Source organism: Mixophyes fleayi, chromosome 5 (assembly GCF_038048845.1).
Source record: "Mixophyes fleayi isolate aMixFle1 chromosome 5, aMixFle1.hap1, whole genome shotgun sequence".
NCBI classification, from domain to species: domain Eukaryota; kingdom Metazoa; phylum Chordata; class Amphibia; order Anura; family Limnodynastidae; genus Mixophyes; species Mixophyes fleayi.
Window position 1 is genome coordinate 32,081,751 of NC_134406.1, and position 18,552 is coordinate 32,100,302.

Genomic DNA, 18,552 nt, shown 5'->3' on the forward strand with positions numbered 1-18,552 from the left:
CCACGTACAGCGCTAAATCCAATTGTGTCTGCCTCTTACTAATTCATTTCTTAAACTGTTTAACTTTAAAGAGGCACTTTTCTTAGAGACCACTAAATCAATCTGCCATGGTATACAATGTAACACACACACACACACACACACATATATATATATATATATATATATACACAAGTTAACCTGTGCATGATACTTATGCATTCTAGTGAAATCAAGCTACTTAAGGTCTTTAAAAGGTTCTTGTCATGCATTTGGACCTAGCCCAGGCCTCCTCAGGGGAAGAGCGTTAGTTCCCGACGCATGCGGCCTTTTTAATGTGTGTTCATGAGGTAAAATTACCTCACGAAAATGAGTTTGAGCCCTACCAAATTTCAGCCCTTTTTGAAAAATTTTTCCCACACACACTAAGAATTTAGTAGGTCAGTGTATAACTCTGCCCAGCAGGTGGCGCTGCAACTTGGTTTTTTTTTTCCACACACACACAGACGCCACTAAGCATTTATATATTAGATACAGACATAGATCCTCTGCACTCACCATGTACAGACTGGGGTGCAAGAGGGGGTTGCCCACATTATATAGACAAAGAAACAGGGATACTCTGCACTTTCCAAACACATAGTTAATGCTGTAATAAGTACTGTTCTATAATATATATATATATATATATATATATATATATATATATATATATATATATATATATATATATATATGTATATATATATATATTCGTGACAATGTCTTTATTACATATGCCAGTTTTGTGTAAGTGTGAAGCTTTTACCAACATTGATTTGGACTGCACGTGGAAATGTGCTGCACCATTGTTTCATGTTAAACAACATTTAAAGAAAAAAAAGTTTTGATAATGTCACTTTATAGCTGAGAAACATTAACATAAGATTGCAGGAATTTTATTTTCAAGTGCCCGTAGAGCAGCCACACTTGTCATGGCATGCCCTTGAACATTGAATTCACACTCTCCGTACCAAATTAATTACAAAGGAGTATAAAGACCCAGTGAGCCTATAGACCCTCTATTGTCTTTGGTTCTAAACCATGACAAATATTTTACCAAATCGATAATAACTTTAGGATGTGAGTGTGTGCAGAATGACTGTATGTTTTCATGGATTGTGTGATTTGTGCATAAAGGTGGAAGACGTAATGTGGATTTGAAGAGATTGTACAAATCTGCTATTTTTCTATATGCATTTTCATATCTGGCCTTGGCTGATAGTTCCCGTGACTAACTTTATACTCCCATATTAGTATTAGAAGTCAGAATGTGAGATCCAGACATATGCACACAGACATTCCATAAATATATTCATAGACTTTGCCAAATACTGCAGAGCAAGCAAAGCTGTTCCACTTGATCGCAATCCCTCCCAAATATTGCTTCTGCGAACGTCTCTACATTAAGTTTACATGTTGAGAATCATTAAATAATTTGTTATGAGATAGGACACACGTTTTGGCAAACAACTGAAATCTTGGATCACTTCTGATTTTTATCACGGCAAAATATCTTGCATCAGCAAATGCCTTGATCTGTATTAAATTAAATATTATAAATTACTTACATAGAGTATCACATCTGTTTTATACGGAGAGGTCCCCGTCCGACTTAATGTGGTTATTATTAAACTTGGTGAAAAAAAATCAAAGTTAAATACATTATTCTGTGCAGGCTGAGGCTCTATCTGTGGTCAGTGTTTATGAAAATGTGATTTACCATAAAATCTTGTATATTATTATTGCCACCATAGTGACCTGTCTGTGTGGACATTATGTTCTCCCTGTGTATGCGTGGGGCTCCAGTTACCCTCACAGTCCAAACACACTGGAACATTGATATCAGTGTTTATGTGGTAGATAAAACAGACTGTAAGCTCCATTGGGGCAGGGACTGATGTCAATGACTAAACACTCTCTGCCATTATAAATAAACATAAAGTATAATAATAAATACAATACCAGGCATCTCAACGTTGCAGATATAGTTGTAAATGTTATTAGTAGCCCCAAAACTCCATAAGGTCACTAGTGCCTTGTGAATCGATAGGCTGGATATTGGATCAGTGCACACAATGTCAGCCTCCACTGTGCACAGGTGACGGATTTACTTTAAATGGCCGTACATTTGCACAGATTCATATAAAGATTGGGATAACAGATAGTAATGGGAACCAAACATGAGCTGCGCTTTGCCAAAGTAAAGGATTATAATACTGTATATTTATTTTGTATTGTCCCTTCCATCCATTGCTTGGGCAGCACGGTGGCTAAGTGGTTAGCACTTCTGCCTTACAGTACTGGGGTCATGAGTTCAATTCCCGACCATGGCCTTATCTCTGAGGAGTTTGTATGTTCTCCCCGTGTTTGCGTGGGTTTCCTCCGGGTGCTCCGGTTTCCTCCCACACTCCAAAAACATACTAGTAGGTTTATTGGCTGCTAACAAAGTGACCCTAGTCTGTGTCTGTGTGTGTGTGTTAGGGAATTCAGACTGCAAGTTTCAATGGGGCAGGGACTGATGTGAGATCTCTGTACAGCGCTGTGGAATTAGTGGCGCTATATAAATAAATGGTGATGATGATGACCAGAGCACAATGTGCGGAGTGAGTGCATGAGTGACCCAACACCGATGACGGAATAACATGCACCAAACACTGTCACACCATACTCTAAACATTCAAAATGGTCTTATCAAGAGATATGTGTTATATTTTAATGTAAGAATGATTTTATGAGTTTGTATGTATTGTCTTCTGATTTGGTTATATCTGTTTCTGTCCCAGTGACTTAGAGAGTTTTGTGGACGATATGAAGAAGGAGTCGACCTCTAGCATGGTGGTCACCCTGAAGGACGTGGAAGATCGAGCTTTCCTACTGCGCCAGATAGGAGAAGCGGTGTCTAATCTTAAAGGTAGAAACTGACAGTATTTCATTAGCTCTTTGGTTGATTTTGTACCTTCATACCAGGGCCCCTACTGGCCAAGTTATCATGGGAAAAGGTAGATTACTTGCTTGATTTTGGTAAGCAGTAAATTATAAAACTAACATCTCGGATCCAGTAAAGCCTCTTTTGTGTCACTTAGGAGAGCAGTACAAAACGTACATTGGTTTTAAAATATTATTTTTAATATAATGTCTCTTTAATATACTACTTCATTAATGTCCAAATTAACATATTTCCACAGAACATTATTTTGGTTATTTTATTGTCCCATATCATATCAGCTTTTGTGTTGCTACGTTACATTTTTGTTTCTAATGCTAGCCCCAAACTACCATCCGTTATATCCACCAACCAGACCTGTTCACTTTGACACTCCTCGTGTTGGCCAAACGTGGCCATAGATCTGTCAGTCAGTAACTAGGGTGATCAGTGACAGTATGTTATCAGCCTGTAGCCAGCAAACTGCCCTGAAACTCCATCATATAAAGGTCAGCACGGCTTTACTTAAAACAGAATCACTGTTTTAGTTGTTCTAAGAGTATTAACAGGGAAACAAAACACACATAGCTATAAATTAGTAAAACAAGACATTTGATCAGTTAGTTACATGGCAGTACAACCCTCCAGCACACAGAATAAGTGAGTAAGGAGGATATATTCTGCACATATTCTCTATACATAATAGTGAATGTTGGGGAAATGAGAATAAACATGATACAAATATTTGTTCTAAACCAGCCTTCTCCACGGTTCCTGGTGTTTGTCTGACATCCTACGTAATGCATTTGTTGCACATTCACAGTGAACATTCCGTACTGAGAATGTTGATAATTAGATGTCATTCCGATGTGTTCATCCTATGTTGTCTCCTCTAGCAAGAGCAGCATAAATACAAACTAACCAGTTTCTGTCTTGTTGTGCGGTTTTCAGGAGAATTTCCTTATTTACAAAATAAAATGAGAGCTGTCTTACGGGTGGAGGTGGAAGCTGTACGGTTTCTGAAAGAGGAGCCCCACAAGCTGGACAGCTTACTAAAGAGGATCCGAAACATGACCGATGCCCTGTCTACCTTAAGAAGGTGATGCCAGTTATATTGTGTATATATATATAACCTGCATAATATTATCCCTAGTTCATGATGAACATCACAGCTTCCTGAGCAAATGATTCATTGTAGAAACATATTTTCCTAAAAAGTAATAATAGTGCAGCCATCTGTATCATAGGTTACACTGACCAGAAGTTAAGGGTTGGACTGAAATCAACCTTGGCTGTTTTGGAGACCATGTGCTCTGACAAGTTATTTCTTTATTACCCCCTCCTCCCCCCACACACACCCTGCCCCAAATCTCATTTCATCACAGGGGTGAGACTTTACATTTTGGGTCCCTCACTTTTAAACACTGTAATGTAGAAGTATGCATCCTAAGACACTACCGCTGGCACTTGTAGTTCTACAACAGCTGGAGAGCCACTACATGAGCCTGTTCTAAAATATGTCATAATGCTTTGAGTGGTGTGAATGTTTCACAATATTCCCTACTCCTCCATTTCATACCTAATTTACTTTTCATACTAATTTACTTTTAATATTAATTGAAACCTTATGCGCCCTCTGTGAATGCTGGTGTCCAGGTCCACTGGTCACGCTTTGGGCAGTATTATCTAACAGGAACACAGCACTGGTAGAAGTACAGTACCACACTGCACATCGTTCATTACTGGACCAGTGTGAAGATTTTAGGTTAGAGCAACTATGTGATTACAATTTTTTTTTATTGAAAACAAGCTAGTTCTGTTTAACCTGTGCACCATGTTTCACTACATGGGGATATTGCAAATAGAGAGTTGCAGGTTCTCTATGGAAGATTAAAGATTCTAATTACATATATGAATGCAAGTTTTTCACACTATATTATATATATATATATATATATATATATATATATATATATATATATATATATATATATATATATATATATATATATTTTTAATGATTTGATTAGTCAAATTCTCCCATCTTTTAAATAGCCACAAGGGCTTAAAAATCGCACATGCTAATCTATTTTGTAAAATCTTTGCTCCTAGTCGATTGCATCCAATATGTTTATGCCTATTGACGATTGTATCGGATAAATGTTAAAAAAATAAAAATAAATAAAAATCGAACGTAATGGGAAATCCACCACTATGTTTCATATATGCAATAGAGGTCTCAGACAAGGGATAAATGTATCAAGCTGAGAGTTTCTGGTGGATTTAAAAAGTGGAGATGTTGCCTATAGCAACCAATCAGATTCTAGTTATCACATATTTAGTACATTCTACATAATGATAGTTAGAATCTGATTGGTTGCTATAGGCAACATCCCCACTTTTCAAACTTGCCAGAAGCTCTCAGCTTGATACATTTATCCCCAAGTATTATAATGAAACATAAGTGGCACTCTCATACCTTATACTGCACTGTAATACCATAGACTGCTCTGTGAAATTATACTGGATTTGAAGGGGATTGTTTACAAATTTTGTATTGGGACCCAGAAATCAGTGAGAAGCTAGTAAATGAGTAGGGGGAACAGTTCTCTATGATGCCATAATGATATTTGTTCAGAATAAATGAATCCTTAATTTTTTTTATGATTTCCATAGACATGTTTCTGACGGATCATCTAAAGTCATTGACTTCAATCAAAATAACCAATTTATCATCACAGAGAAGTTTACTGAAACAGACGTTATCCAAAACAAAGAAGAAAAAAGTCAAACGTACCTGCAGACGACACAAACCGAGTCGGCCAACACGACAACATCTCTGACGTCCTCCGTGAAATCTGAGGTGGTGCCTCTGTCTGCTGGTGTCAGGGTTCACCAAGTACAAAGTTCTCCCGTCTTCATGCAACAGTCCCAACACTCCTCGGCTCTGGTGAACCACGTCTCCAACTCCAGTAACCAGAATACAGAGTTATCTGTAAATAACCTTTCAACAAGTATGTCATCCGGTGCAGCACAAGAGCAACCCGCTCAGCACAACGGATCCACTGCGCAGAACCTCTTTATTGAAGAGATCTATCATGCAGGTTACAGGAATCGAGCGGTTTCCATAGAGGTAGATATAAACTGTATAATGCTTAACAGCTGCCGCACTTGTACAATCAGTTACATTTTATGTATAATCTTTTTGGATCACTGTATGAATAGATTGATGGCTAAGGCACAGAGCTCCGTTTGGTCACATGAAATAACTGACAGCTGGCAACAATTGTTCAGTAACAGGTTTACATTTTCTTTCTAAGGTCTCAAACATATGAGCGCCATTAATGCTCCATGATTAGTCAGCGCATTAAATCCCATTGTATATGATTGCAGCCCCATATCCCAGCAGGCAACGGATAATACAGCAGGTTAGCTGATAAAAAATTGGCCACAGCTGCACAAAGCAGCCTCTATGTAAACTTAGATTTTATGCCCCACATGATTAACCTCCTAAGGACAACATGCTGCAGGATTGGCGCTGGCATTTCTAGCACCACCCTGACAAAGGGACTTCACTATGTATGCGGAATCTCTGATACATAATCTCTGAGGTTTCATCCCCCCCCCCCCCCCCCCCCCCCCCCATACCCAAGCGCCTATTCTGATCCCTGCTCTGTTCAGAGCGGGAACTCAGAGACTAAGGGGGATGGAGCCTACACCAGTATTTTTTGTTTTCGGGACTGGCAGGGTTCCCCCGGTAAGTACGCCGCCCTCCTGCCTCGCTTACCGTGTCCGCCACCCTATATGACCAAACCGATTTTCACATTTTCTCTAAAAGTCACTTTCACCGGGAATAACATTTTTATATGTCAGTCTTCTCAAATAAACTTTCGGGACAAAATATACTTCCATCTGGTAGCATATTGGGATAAATATCTTTTTTTTGGGATATTAGAGTAAGTTTTTTTTCCTATTTTTTGCTCTTATCCATGGTTTCGCCTCTTGTTATTTTTATACGGTTAGTGTAACCCCAGAAATATATTGATAAATGTATTCTACAACTTGTAACATTTATAGGGATAATGAATGTGTACTGTATTACAGATTATAATGACTGTCACAATAAATATTATATGTAAATGTGTATGTGTTTTTTTTTAATCTTTTCCCACTTTGTTGTTAGAATTGTATTTTTCTCATCTTCGGTGGGGAGACTTTGTTTTTTTTTTGTTTTGTTTTGGTTTTTTTTTAACTTTTATTAGACTACATGAAAAAGATTCCATTAGCTTATATGTCAGCAACATGCTCTAAAATAAAGGGCAGAATGTCTTTCTGGTTCTTACAAGGCCCATGGTCTCTACCTCCTTTATTGAAACCCTGGTGATCACGAGGTTTCTGAGGGAGGTCAAAGAGGGGATGTTGGGATGGAACGGATCATGGCCATTACACAGGGGCCAGATGCTGTCAGTAACAGCCTGGTTCCTGTGTAGGTGACTGACTGCTGTACCTGCCTGATTCACGTCACCATGTCACCGTACCTGCCTGGTTCACGTCACCATCTCACCGTACCTGCCTGGTTCACGTCACCATGTCACCGTACCTGCCTGGTTCACGTCACCATGTCACCGTACCTGCCTGGTTCACGTCACCATGTCACCGTACCTGGCCTGGTTCATGATTTGGTTTAAAGGACTGTAATGCAAATTGTGTGCATGAGCCCTAAAGTGGACAAGTGGACCTCATCCATAGTGTTCTTGAAGGGAAAACCAAGGCCATTGCTATGAGCATTTAGCGAAACAAGCCAAGAAAGTAAACCCAATGATTACTGCTGTTTATAAACTTTTATTAATCATAGAAAAATATAACCACATTAAGTTCAATGGATTCGTTTAAGCCACCCAGGAATAAAGTTCCAAGTTTTGACTCCTAAACAGGAAAACAATATTTATTTAACAAAGTAGAATTATAATATATATTTATGTTTTTATATGGATTTTATGTGGCTATATTTTTTTATGATTAACTTTGGTGATTTTATATAAGAATAAGAATAATAAAATTGTGTGTTTAGTTATAAGCTGGTTGGTGGTCAGTAATATAGAAAAAACGCCTCTTTTTCTTTCTGTTTGTCTTGGTTTTCTTGGCATTAGTTTAGTACACACTAATCCTAAAAAGTGGCTGCGTTGTTTCTTTATGTGAATTGGTATTGAATGTTATGTTAAAGAGATATATATATATATATTTCTTTTTAAAAGAAGTTTAGAGGTTTTTGAGTGATTTAATACATGAATATTAAGTGAGCGTTAGATTTATTTAGAAGTTACTCACCTATTTAAGCGCCCAGATAATTCCCTCAGATCCAAGTCTTGGGGTACTTTTTGTCCCATTTGAGACTATAAACAGCTTCACTCTGTTTATAAATATATATTTTTACAGTTTCTTGCCATGTAACTCATATTCTAGTAGACCGTCTCTGGACCTTTGTTTGGAATTGTGCGGTTATTCCTTAAGCTAATATAATAGTCTCTTGTTTTGTTGTAGGAAGCAGAGAGAAAATTTGAAGAAAAGAGACAAAACATTGACCATTATAATGGAAAGGAATTTGAGAAGATGCTGGAGGAAGCACAGGCCAATATCATGAAGTCAATCCCCAGCCTAGAGATGCCATCTCCATCGCTAAAACTGGACAGCATAGAAAAACATGAAGTCAATGGTAAGATATCTGATAGGCCACAATGTCCTATTCCTACACAGTGTTACAATGCTTGTACGAAAATAAAAGAGAATTTATTCCTGGGGGAAGGGGTACTCAATAATGATGCTAATTATTCCGACAACACTTCCCCCGACATCTTCACATCGAAGGGCTCCTTCCCGACGAGGTTCCATGACGACCAATGTGGCAACCGACTGCAAGCAACCGCGATGAATGCAGAAGCCGCCACGACTTGATAACGTCACTTACATCCGCAACGCTGTTAGCGCTGCTGTTAAGGGGGTAATGTAAGTATGCGGCCATGTCCAATGTACTTTACAAAGCATTGTATATTAGACATGGGCGCACACTTACATTACCGCCTTAACAGCAGCGTTAACAGCATTGCGGATGTAAGTGACGTCGTCAAGTCGCGTCGACTTCTTCATTCATCGCGATTGCTTCCAGTCGGTTGGCACATCGGTCATCATGGAGCCTCGTCGGGAAGGAGCCCTTCGGTGTGAAGATGTCGGGGGAAGTGTTGTCGGGTTAGTCAGCATCGATATGCTGACTACCACCAATTCCTAGTAATCTGGATAATCCTTGTGCATCAGAAATCTGATGTGTAGAATAATGTTTGACAACCTATAACATTACAATTGTATTATTCACGCACTACTACATCAAGGCCATTGATTCCAGAAAAGGGATTAGAGCAGGGCTAGTGATTCTGGTTTGTCTTGCAGCAATGTATGTGATGTATATAACATATAGGTATATAACAGATAGTTATATAATAAGGGCTCACTCATCACACTTAAAGGAAGTGTTCACCCAATCTATATAGACAATGGTAACCCCCCTCCCTCCTATAAGCAGAATGGCAAGGACTCAATGTCCAGGACTTATGACGTTCACAAGGTTCTCACCTCCCCAACTCTCGGGTGCATCCGTAGGGATCATTGTTCTGCTAAATGTCAGGGGGATGTTAGCCATTAAATATTAAGATTTTATGGACTTTTTTTTTTAAACAACCAGCATGTTTTTAGTAGCACTATATGACATGATCTTTTTCCTATTATTGTTAACATTGACCTCTTATTGTTCTAGAAGGTGGGCAGGAAAGCGAACAAGAAAATGATAAATTAACAAAGTCTCCACCTCCACCTCCGCCTCGTCGGATGTACCCCCCTGGGTCTGGCATGAGCAGTGCATGGACCGCAGACTGGAAAGACAGCAAAGTAAATGGCATTGTTATTGTGACTCATTAGATTACTCGCATTGTCCCAGACATTAGGTTTCTTATTAAACTATCTCATAATTGATGGCGGATAGCCGAGCCGTAAAAATACGAAGAGGCATAGCGTATACACACATAATACAGTACAAATGTAGCCCTCATTATTCAATAGCAGAGTCTATAAGAAATTAAGTGTGAGCCCACTCTAATGGACTATTCTATTCTTTTTGGGGTAATAACCCCTCTTCTAAATGGAATCATTGGTTAGATACTCTCTAGCAAAATGTATCTAACGAGCACCTTTTGCTGCTCCATCTGCAGGTGGGGGGGGGGGCGTATGCAGTGTTGTCTATACCTGGCCCCACCTCTACATCACATATCCATCATCATCCGGTTTGAACTGAACAGCATGAATTCCTTTTGTTCTAGTGAATATATCCAACCACTGGTTAGGTTTAGGATAGGGGCTATATTTGTAACATGGACCATTTACGTCTATTTTGAACATTTAACCTCCTCCAAAACTGGTGGTCTTTTCCTTTTTAAATGAAAACTTAAATGCTAATAAAACACAAAGAACACATTCACCCAGTTATAGATTACTTCTCTCATTCTATGATGCCATTGTTCTAAGTGTATAAAAAGAACATTGTACAAACGTATCTAATAAGAAAACTATATTACATGTTTCACATTTATGTATTTAAATATAATGTATAGTTTGTAGGTATAATTTCTCATTAAAACTAATAAATCAATAGCTGAATACCCAAAACCCATTTTCCATCATAGGCACACAACCCTGATAGACTTATGCCCCGCCCTGTCACTAGCCACACCTCTTTTACACAGAACATTCCACAGCATCATCTGCATACCAACCTCCTTTACAAAATGTTCCCGCGCCATTCAGGTTACTGCTCCAGTTTGAAGTGGCCACACCCCATTAGTACAAACGGTTTGTAGTTACGTTGCTTTGGGTGGGAGTTGGGAGTCCTTTGATTCTTTCTATACATTTTTTTTTTTTCTTAATCAATTTAGGACTTTGAAGATGTCCCTCCACCAATTCCAGCAAAAACAATTAAGTCAGAAGCAGAAAGTCAACATCTGACCAAAACTACCATAGTGAAGGATGAAGAGGAGGAGGAAGGAGAGAGAATTATGGCAGAACTTCAGGTAAATGTCCTACGTGTTGAAGAACAGAAGATAAAGTGGATATACATTCCATGTGGTTTTCATTTAGTACAATTTTTAATACAGTGAGCGCATTCTCTAGTTACAAAATTGTCTACATGTGCTCATTTACCCATACTAGACGTTTAACATAGAACACACATAACTGGCGTATTATGTAGACTATAATCACCCAGATCTGCTCCGAGCTAGGGTTACTGTCCTGTTTCTTGGTGTCTTTCCTGTTCTGCTGATTATGGAGAGATGTCGGTATCATAAAAGGTGCGTAGGTCGGTGGCGTAAGGCTCCCATATGTTCCCACAACTTCATTATGTGTAATATTTTACATCTTTTAGGCTTTCCAGAAATGTTCCGTAGTGGAGATTAACTCAAAAGTGCAGTATGAGCCCCCTAAAGCAGAGGTTCATGAGAAAGATTACCGGCCTTCAGGTTTAGCTCTACCCAAGGAAAAGAAGGTAATTTAATCTGCAGAACCTAACCATCGCCTTCTGTGCTAATACTAACCACCCTACTATCCCCAAATTACCCACCCTTCATTAGCTTTTAGATCTATATGTATTATATAGCCAACACGTCTGATTAATATTTTTTTTCAATTGCAGAAATTTGTTGTTAAATCTATACACAAATTTTCTTATTGCCAGTGAATGTTTCTACTTACAACCTCTCCAACGTGCATGCTGTATTACAATTTCTATGTATTTGCTGATCCGTAAATTATTTTTTCATTTGTATTATTAATTATTATTATTATTATTATTATTATTATTATTATGCTAACGAGACACCTTAATGCAAAGACATCCAATTCTTTTTTTGTAGACAGGTTACTGGAGATCGTTACAGAAAACACTATGTGGACATTAAATAGAGAATACCACATTAAGTGTACCTGTGCAGACATATTATGTGCTGGACCATCTGCCTATCAATTCACTAGATACTAGTGACATCAAATCACCTTGTGCCTCGTGTCACAGTGATGTCACTGATTACTAGTGAATTGATAGGCTGTGATGTCATAAACATGGCTTCAGTTTACAAAATGGCTGCCCCCACTGTTGTCTGGTACATTTCACAAACATCTTCAGTGTAGTTAATGGAGTTTTTTTCATTTGTTAATTGCATTGTTTATGGACATTCCACTGATGAACGTAGGTTTGAAGATGATCGTTTTAACAGAAAATGTAAATAATAGCTGTTCACAAGCTGTGTGGCCCATTAATTTCACAGGATCGGTCAGCAATGTGTCCACTCATGTGAGAGGCCATATTGGATAGTTCAGGTGCATGGCCAGTAGAACTGCTCACAATTCTTACATTATGCCCAAATGATTGCTATTGGCAATAACGAGTTTCATGGTTCCATAGTTCCACTTTGTTGTACAGTTATAAGGGAAAGGGAAGATGATGATTTAATCTGCTCATTCACGGCCCTATCTCAGCTATATTATTGGTGGGGTAGAAATGACTGCACAGTAGTTCATGTTGGTCCACATCATACTTGCCAAATCTCCCTGGATGTTTGAATGGCTTCCGAATTAGGATGGGAGCATTACAAAGTTGGCAAGTATGGTCCACGTGGTCACACCCACTACTGGCTGTTGCCGAAGGTGGACACTCATTTTAGAGGGTGTCCGCACTTTCACATACCCCTACTCTGTGGACACATGACCACATTTTGCCAAGGCTAAGCGCGCGCAGTGTGGGACAAGATGCATCCAGGTCTCGAGGTTTCTCGGCAGCCCTGACTGTTGTAGCTATAGCCAAATTATTTTAGCCTTTAAGCCGTTATTCTTCTTTAATTCAAGATACTTTATAATTGCGGTGGCAGGCGTTTAAAGCTACATCCACGTTTTGGATACCCTTTGCCGTATTCAAATGCAAACCATTTTCTTGCAGCTTTGCAAATGTTACTCTCTAAATTTGTTTATAAAGAAAATTATTATTTTAGAATGATCATAGAACTAGCTCTGATTTAACAGTTTATAAAAATTATAAGTAACGTTTAACAAGTTCATTTACCTTCTAATATTTCCCCATAGGTGTCATGCACTATTTCAAAAGAATGTTTAAATCCTGAAAGCCCAAAACTTGTTGAAAGCACAGCGGAGAAGTGGAGAATGCATTTTGTACAAAGTTCTGCGCCTGATTTGGCTATGTATAGGCAGGGGCAGACAGTGGTAGTAAATGAGCAGTCTACCTATAGTCTGTTCACAGGTAGCAATGAGCAAAGCTCTACAGCAAAGGAAGAACCACAGAAGGAAATTAAAAATGAGAAAGAAGAAAACATGATTGCACAAAACTACACTAACAAACAGGATCTAAAACTCTTGAGCGCTACAATACTCCCAGAAGCTGGTAAAGAAATATTGGAACAAAAAATAGAGGATTCAAATTTCACATTTGCCAGGGTTTCGAATGTAGAGAAAGTTGTAGAGAAAGCATCCCAAGAACAGGGAATGCCCTATTTAGATTTAGGTCAACCAGTTGTATTAAGGCAAAAGAATTCAAGAAGGACTAACAGCCACCAGTCCGAGGACATTGATTCCCCCACAATATCCCCAACCGAACCAAAGTCTCCAGCAGATAACATCGCTTTTATGATAACTAATACTGAGGTGCAGGTCCTATCAAAAGGTGAAGTTCAAGATATTGTAAACCGAAAGGGTGGAGAGGTCCAAACAGTCAACGTTGATCGGGAGAATGTGGAGAAAATTCCTTTTGGTAGCGTCGTTGGTTCTGGCTCAGAAGATATGTGCACAGACAGGAAACCAGTCATTATCATATTTGATGAACCAATGGATATTCGATCAGCTTATAAAAGACTTTCAACAATATTTGAAGAAGGTGATGATGATATAGAAAAAATTATGTCGAAGGCAATGATTGAAGAGGAGGACGAAGAGGAGGAGGAGGAGGAGGAGAATAACAACAATAAGGAAATTGTTGTTCCACCATCTGAAAAAGAATGGATGGAGTCAACTAAAACGGTAAACGCAACAGAGAGTCTTGTGACACAAAGTAAATACAGATTTAACTATCCATCTTTAGCGGAGATGAAACAGACTATGTTTCAGGATTGTAATTCTTCCCCGGCACTTCTCACAGATGAAGAAAGGTCCGATGCCTCAGACTATCAGTTTGGTCAGAGACAAGATGTAAAGAAAAAATTCAAGTTCAAGTTTCCCAAAAAGCAGCTGGCGGCTTTAACCCAAGCAATCCGTACAGGGACAAAAACTGGGAAAAAGACCTTGCAGGTGGTGGTGTACGAGGACGAAGAAGAACCCGATGGTACAGTAAAGCAACACAAAGAAGCAAAAAGGTTTGAAATAGCAAGATCGAAGAGCAGAGAGGAAAATATAAAGCCCGATGTTCTCAGCCTTGAAGAACCAGATCAGGTGTCGAGGACAGATGAAATAAGGCAAAATACTTACAGGACCTTAGACAGTCTGGAGCAGACCATCAAGCAGCTAGAAAGCACAATAAGTGAAATGACACCAAGACCGGGATCTGATTTTATAGAAACAAGGGAGGAAAACAAAACATTGCACCCAACACCTGTCGTTGCCAAAGAACCCGTCTTAGTGGATGATACAAAACTTGTTGTAGAGTCTTCATCATCCGCACCCACTTCAGCACGTAAGGTACCTGTGCATAAGACATCCAAACCATAAATGTGTGCCAGTTTCAGAGCGCGGTGCCTAATGATTGCTGTTCTTACGGTGGTTGGCTTTTTCCCATAGGTGCCTAACAAGCTCTTGGTTTAATATGTTTGATTACTTGGTGATGGGCAATTGAAGAGCCAAAAAAAAACAATAAACTGCTTGTGTGAAATAACCTGAATTTTTTTTTCTCCTCCTAAAAAAATCATTTAATTATTTTGACAATAACCTTCTGATGTTTCTACTGCATGGCTAAAGATTCATTTATTATTGGTGGAGCATGGCATGAGACTGGATGGTATCACTGGTGCCGTATGATTTATTTGTTATTTCTGTCTCTCTTTCCCATTGGCTGTCCCTGTAGGGTTCAAACGGAGCGTCACAAACCAGCAGGATGCCAATACCAATGTCTTCTAAAACTAGACAAGGAGGCACGGAAAAAACTAGCAAACAGCCAAAGCTACAGGAGCCACAGCGTCAATTCAGACAGGTAGTTTTACCTTAGAACAACACTTTGGAAGGACTTAAAAAAAAAAAAAAAAGCTTTTTAAAACTTCAAGCCAAGTAACTGACTAAATGTAACCAAAACAAGGATGGCATTGCTTTCACTCTTGTTTTTGTTAAATCTGGATCTGGTGGCATGAGAAATCCTGTAGTACTTTGTCTCACTCTCGCCATATCTCTGCATGCCTGCAATAAAACACCTACTGCTTTGTCCCACCTCAAGATGTTCAGCTGAGATGAACGAAACAGGGCTTACAGTGGTAACACGGCATTTGCGGGTAGACATGGAAATGCACGTCTGTGCAGTGGTGTTTATGTTGTTGAGTATTAACATTTGTATGTTGAGTTGACTGCATTAACATTGACTTGCTATCTCACCTCCATTCTAAATCACACCGCATGGCCCATGTAGCGCACTCTACGCGTTTTACGTGACTGTACCAACCACCTCTCAACAGTTCTCTAAACTTTTCTGTGCTTCACGGATTCTGCCAGGTCCAGAGACCCTCAGCAAACGCTGTAACCATGTGGGGTCTTTTTGTTTTCCTGCGACCATGTTGGTGTATCAATGTTAAACTGTCTCCCGCCATCTTTATTTGCAGGCTAACGGAGGTACTAAGAAAGCTGGTGGGGATTATAAGGCTGCTTCCCCTACTTTATCTGCTTCTAAAATTCCAGCTCTTTCTCTAAACACTGGGAAAAGCAGTTCTGTTTCTGCTCAGTGTTGTGATACGTCTAACTCCCATAACCCCCCTGTTAAGTCACATGTCCCTATAACCAATTCTAACGCTCAATCTGTTCGCAATATTAACTCCTCACCCCTTATCCGTCCTGTTCAGAATGGCACTTCAAAGTTGCAGAGCCCGTCGTATGCAGGTAAAGGTCACCATCTCTCATTTTCACTACAGAGCGCAAACGGCAGACCATCTCCTTCCTCTGCTACTTCTTCCTCTGCTACTTCTCCCTCTACTTCTGTCTCTCCCACTTCACTGACTCAAGGTATGAAGAGCATCCGTACTATCCACACACCTAGCTTCACCAGCTACAAGTCACAGAACGGAAGTACCAGCAAGGTCACCACTCCAAAGGAGACGTCATAACTTGTGCAGACCCATCCACTGTAGGTGTCCCACGGCCGTGTCTTCGGTGCACTCCCACCTTCTGCGTCCGCTTTTGGCTTGGTGTTCTCATCTGTGTACATAACACAACCATAAATCTTTGTCAACTTTGTCGCTGTTGTAATTATAACCCAAACCCCCCTTTTATTGGTCTTTTGTTTTTTTTTTTTGTTTTTTATGTAAATTGAAAGTTAGTGTGTGTGAATGTATATATTCCTATACTGTATGTTTGCATGTGTGTGGAACTTAGGAAAGCTGGAAAAAAAGGTATCCAGAATGTGAAGATAGAGATTATTTTGTATAGAATATTTTTCATTATGGAACCTGCAAGAGATCAACTCTAGCGTGAAGTTTTATTCTTTTATGTTACGTTCATGCTGGCTTTGACTACAGATTTCTATTTTTGTCAACTAGACATCATTGTTGCTTTTATTTTTTGCCAAGATATTTTCATATGGATATAATGTATGTTTAAAGACTTCTGCTTGGTAACCCCATAATGGGCAGGGCTGATCGGAATTAAAAATGCTTAAAGGGATTCATTCATCAAAAAATATGTTGTATTTAAATAGAAGTGCTCAACCTCCAAACCAGGGAACACAAAGTTTTCTATTCTGAGTACATTTAGACAATACATGTGTACAAAGTAGTCTAGTCTACATAAGACTACACCTTAAGTTTGAGCAGTAGACCCCTTATCCTTTATTAACGATATCATATGACAAATAATTGCCATCTTATATCTATTTTGTTCCTGGTCTAAATAATTGAGCTACCCGACTTTTTCTTCTGCTTTCCAGTTACATAAAGTGGGCTGTAAACTGCCATAAAGTGACATAACTTGACAGTGCTGCAAAAAGTTGTAAAAATTTGTAGCATTAACCCCCCACTTAATTTAATCAGTCTATTTAAAAAAAATACCTTAATAACTTTGCATATGGTGCTTACTTTTACCAAATCGTATAAGACTATGTTTTGCCCATTTTTGATGATTGATCCCCTTTAAAGAAAAATTAAAAATGGCAACAGTGTTCTGCCGTTTAGTTATATATATAAAAAAAGAAGCAAAACGTATAGACACTAATTTTAATTTTTAAAATTTACATATTTATCAGTTCCAATTTCCTTTAAAGCAACTGCCTACCATTGCCCTTATTCTGGGGTTTAAAAACTAGTACCAATATTGTTCTTTAATGAATGTTACTGGTATGTAAATATACATACACTTCTACATACAGTGATGTGCTAATGATTTATTACAGGGGTAGGCAACATGTGTCTCTACAGATTCTGTACGATGACACTACCTATCATCCCCAACAGCCAAATAGATGATGGGAGTGGCAGTCCAAACACTAACAGCCACATGTTGCCTCTCTGCTCATCCTTTATGCATGCTTTCAAACAATGGCAACTTGGAAAGAAAGAGTTTGCACAGATTTTGTAAATTTAATGACTTTGTATAACTACTGTAACAAATATCTATAAAAAGCAGATCACTTTTCTGAAATAAAATAAAGTGATGCATGCTATTATATATACATCTGTTGTTTGTGGTTTATTCTGTGTTCGCATTGTATTTTTAATTTGAGATCTAAATGTCCTAAACATAGATATTTGGAGTGTATAGTAGTCAATGGGCTTGGAATGCTTTTATGCAAACAGTACATTTTTTATTTGTATTTTGCTGTACTTTAGAGACCTCTAGTGGCCAACATATATTCACTTCTACTACTGACTTGTTTTCCTTTTTTGTGTGCACTTGTTGCCCGATTACACTGGAGGCAGTTAGCTTGTGAGATGCTGCCTATCGACATGACCAGGAAACAATGGCATCACTGATTAGAGCAATGCCACAGCATTTACCCAGTGTTCTATTGAAGTGAATGGGGAACACTCACACTAAAACGCTTTGATAGAATTCCCTATTCACCTGAATATAACACTAGAAGCATTTTATCACTTTGGAATGTTGCAGATTCCCGGAGAAAAAAATGCAGCATTCTACAACGCCCATGTAAGCGGCCCATAGTTAGGTATTTTGCTTGACCTAGAAGCAGTTTACATGTGACGCATCACATATATAGAGACATTTTCTTCAGTAAACAGAGTATATCAAGGCACTGACTGTGGTGGGTGAGATACACTGGTTGTATATATATTTACAATTAAGTAAAACATGGCTGATAAATA

General features: G+C 38.8%; 1 protein-coding gene across 17 annotated transcripts in view; it reads left to right on the forward strand.

Moving 5' to 3' along the window:
* Positions 1 to 17,900, forward strand: part of KIAA1217 (KIAA1217 ortholog) — a 547,404-nt gene extending 529,504 nt beyond the window's left edge. For 11 of the 17 annotated variants that reach the window (XM_075211953.1, XM_075211950.1, XM_075211952.1 and 8 more), the window contains 10 exons: positions 2,805 to 2,932; positions 3,896 to 4,043; positions 5,621 to 6,077; positions 8,486 to 8,657; positions 9,750 to 9,880; positions 10,921 to 11,055; positions 11,409 to 11,528; positions 13,118 to 14,719; positions 15,102 to 15,227; positions 15,844 to 17,900. In XM_075211953.1, the coding sequence (XP_075068054.1) occupies positions 2,805 to 2,932; positions 3,896 to 4,043; positions 5,621 to 6,077; positions 8,486 to 8,657; positions 9,750 to 9,880; positions 10,921 to 11,055; positions 11,409 to 11,528; positions 13,118 to 14,719; positions 15,102 to 15,227; positions 15,844 to 16,341 (3,517 nt within the window). In that variant the 3' untranslated portion in view covers positions 16,342 to 17,900. Of the gene's footprint in view, positions 1 to 2,804; positions 2,933 to 3,895; positions 4,044 to 5,620; positions 6,078 to 8,485; positions 8,658 to 9,749; positions 9,881 to 10,920; positions 11,056 to 11,408; positions 11,529 to 13,117; positions 14,720 to 15,101 lie in introns of all 17 variants that reach the window. The other 6 variants (XM_075211962.1, XM_075211965.1, XM_075211963.1 and 3 more) reach the window with 4 other exon arrangements.
* The last annotated feature ends 652 nt before the right edge of the window (positions 17,901 to 18,552 follow it).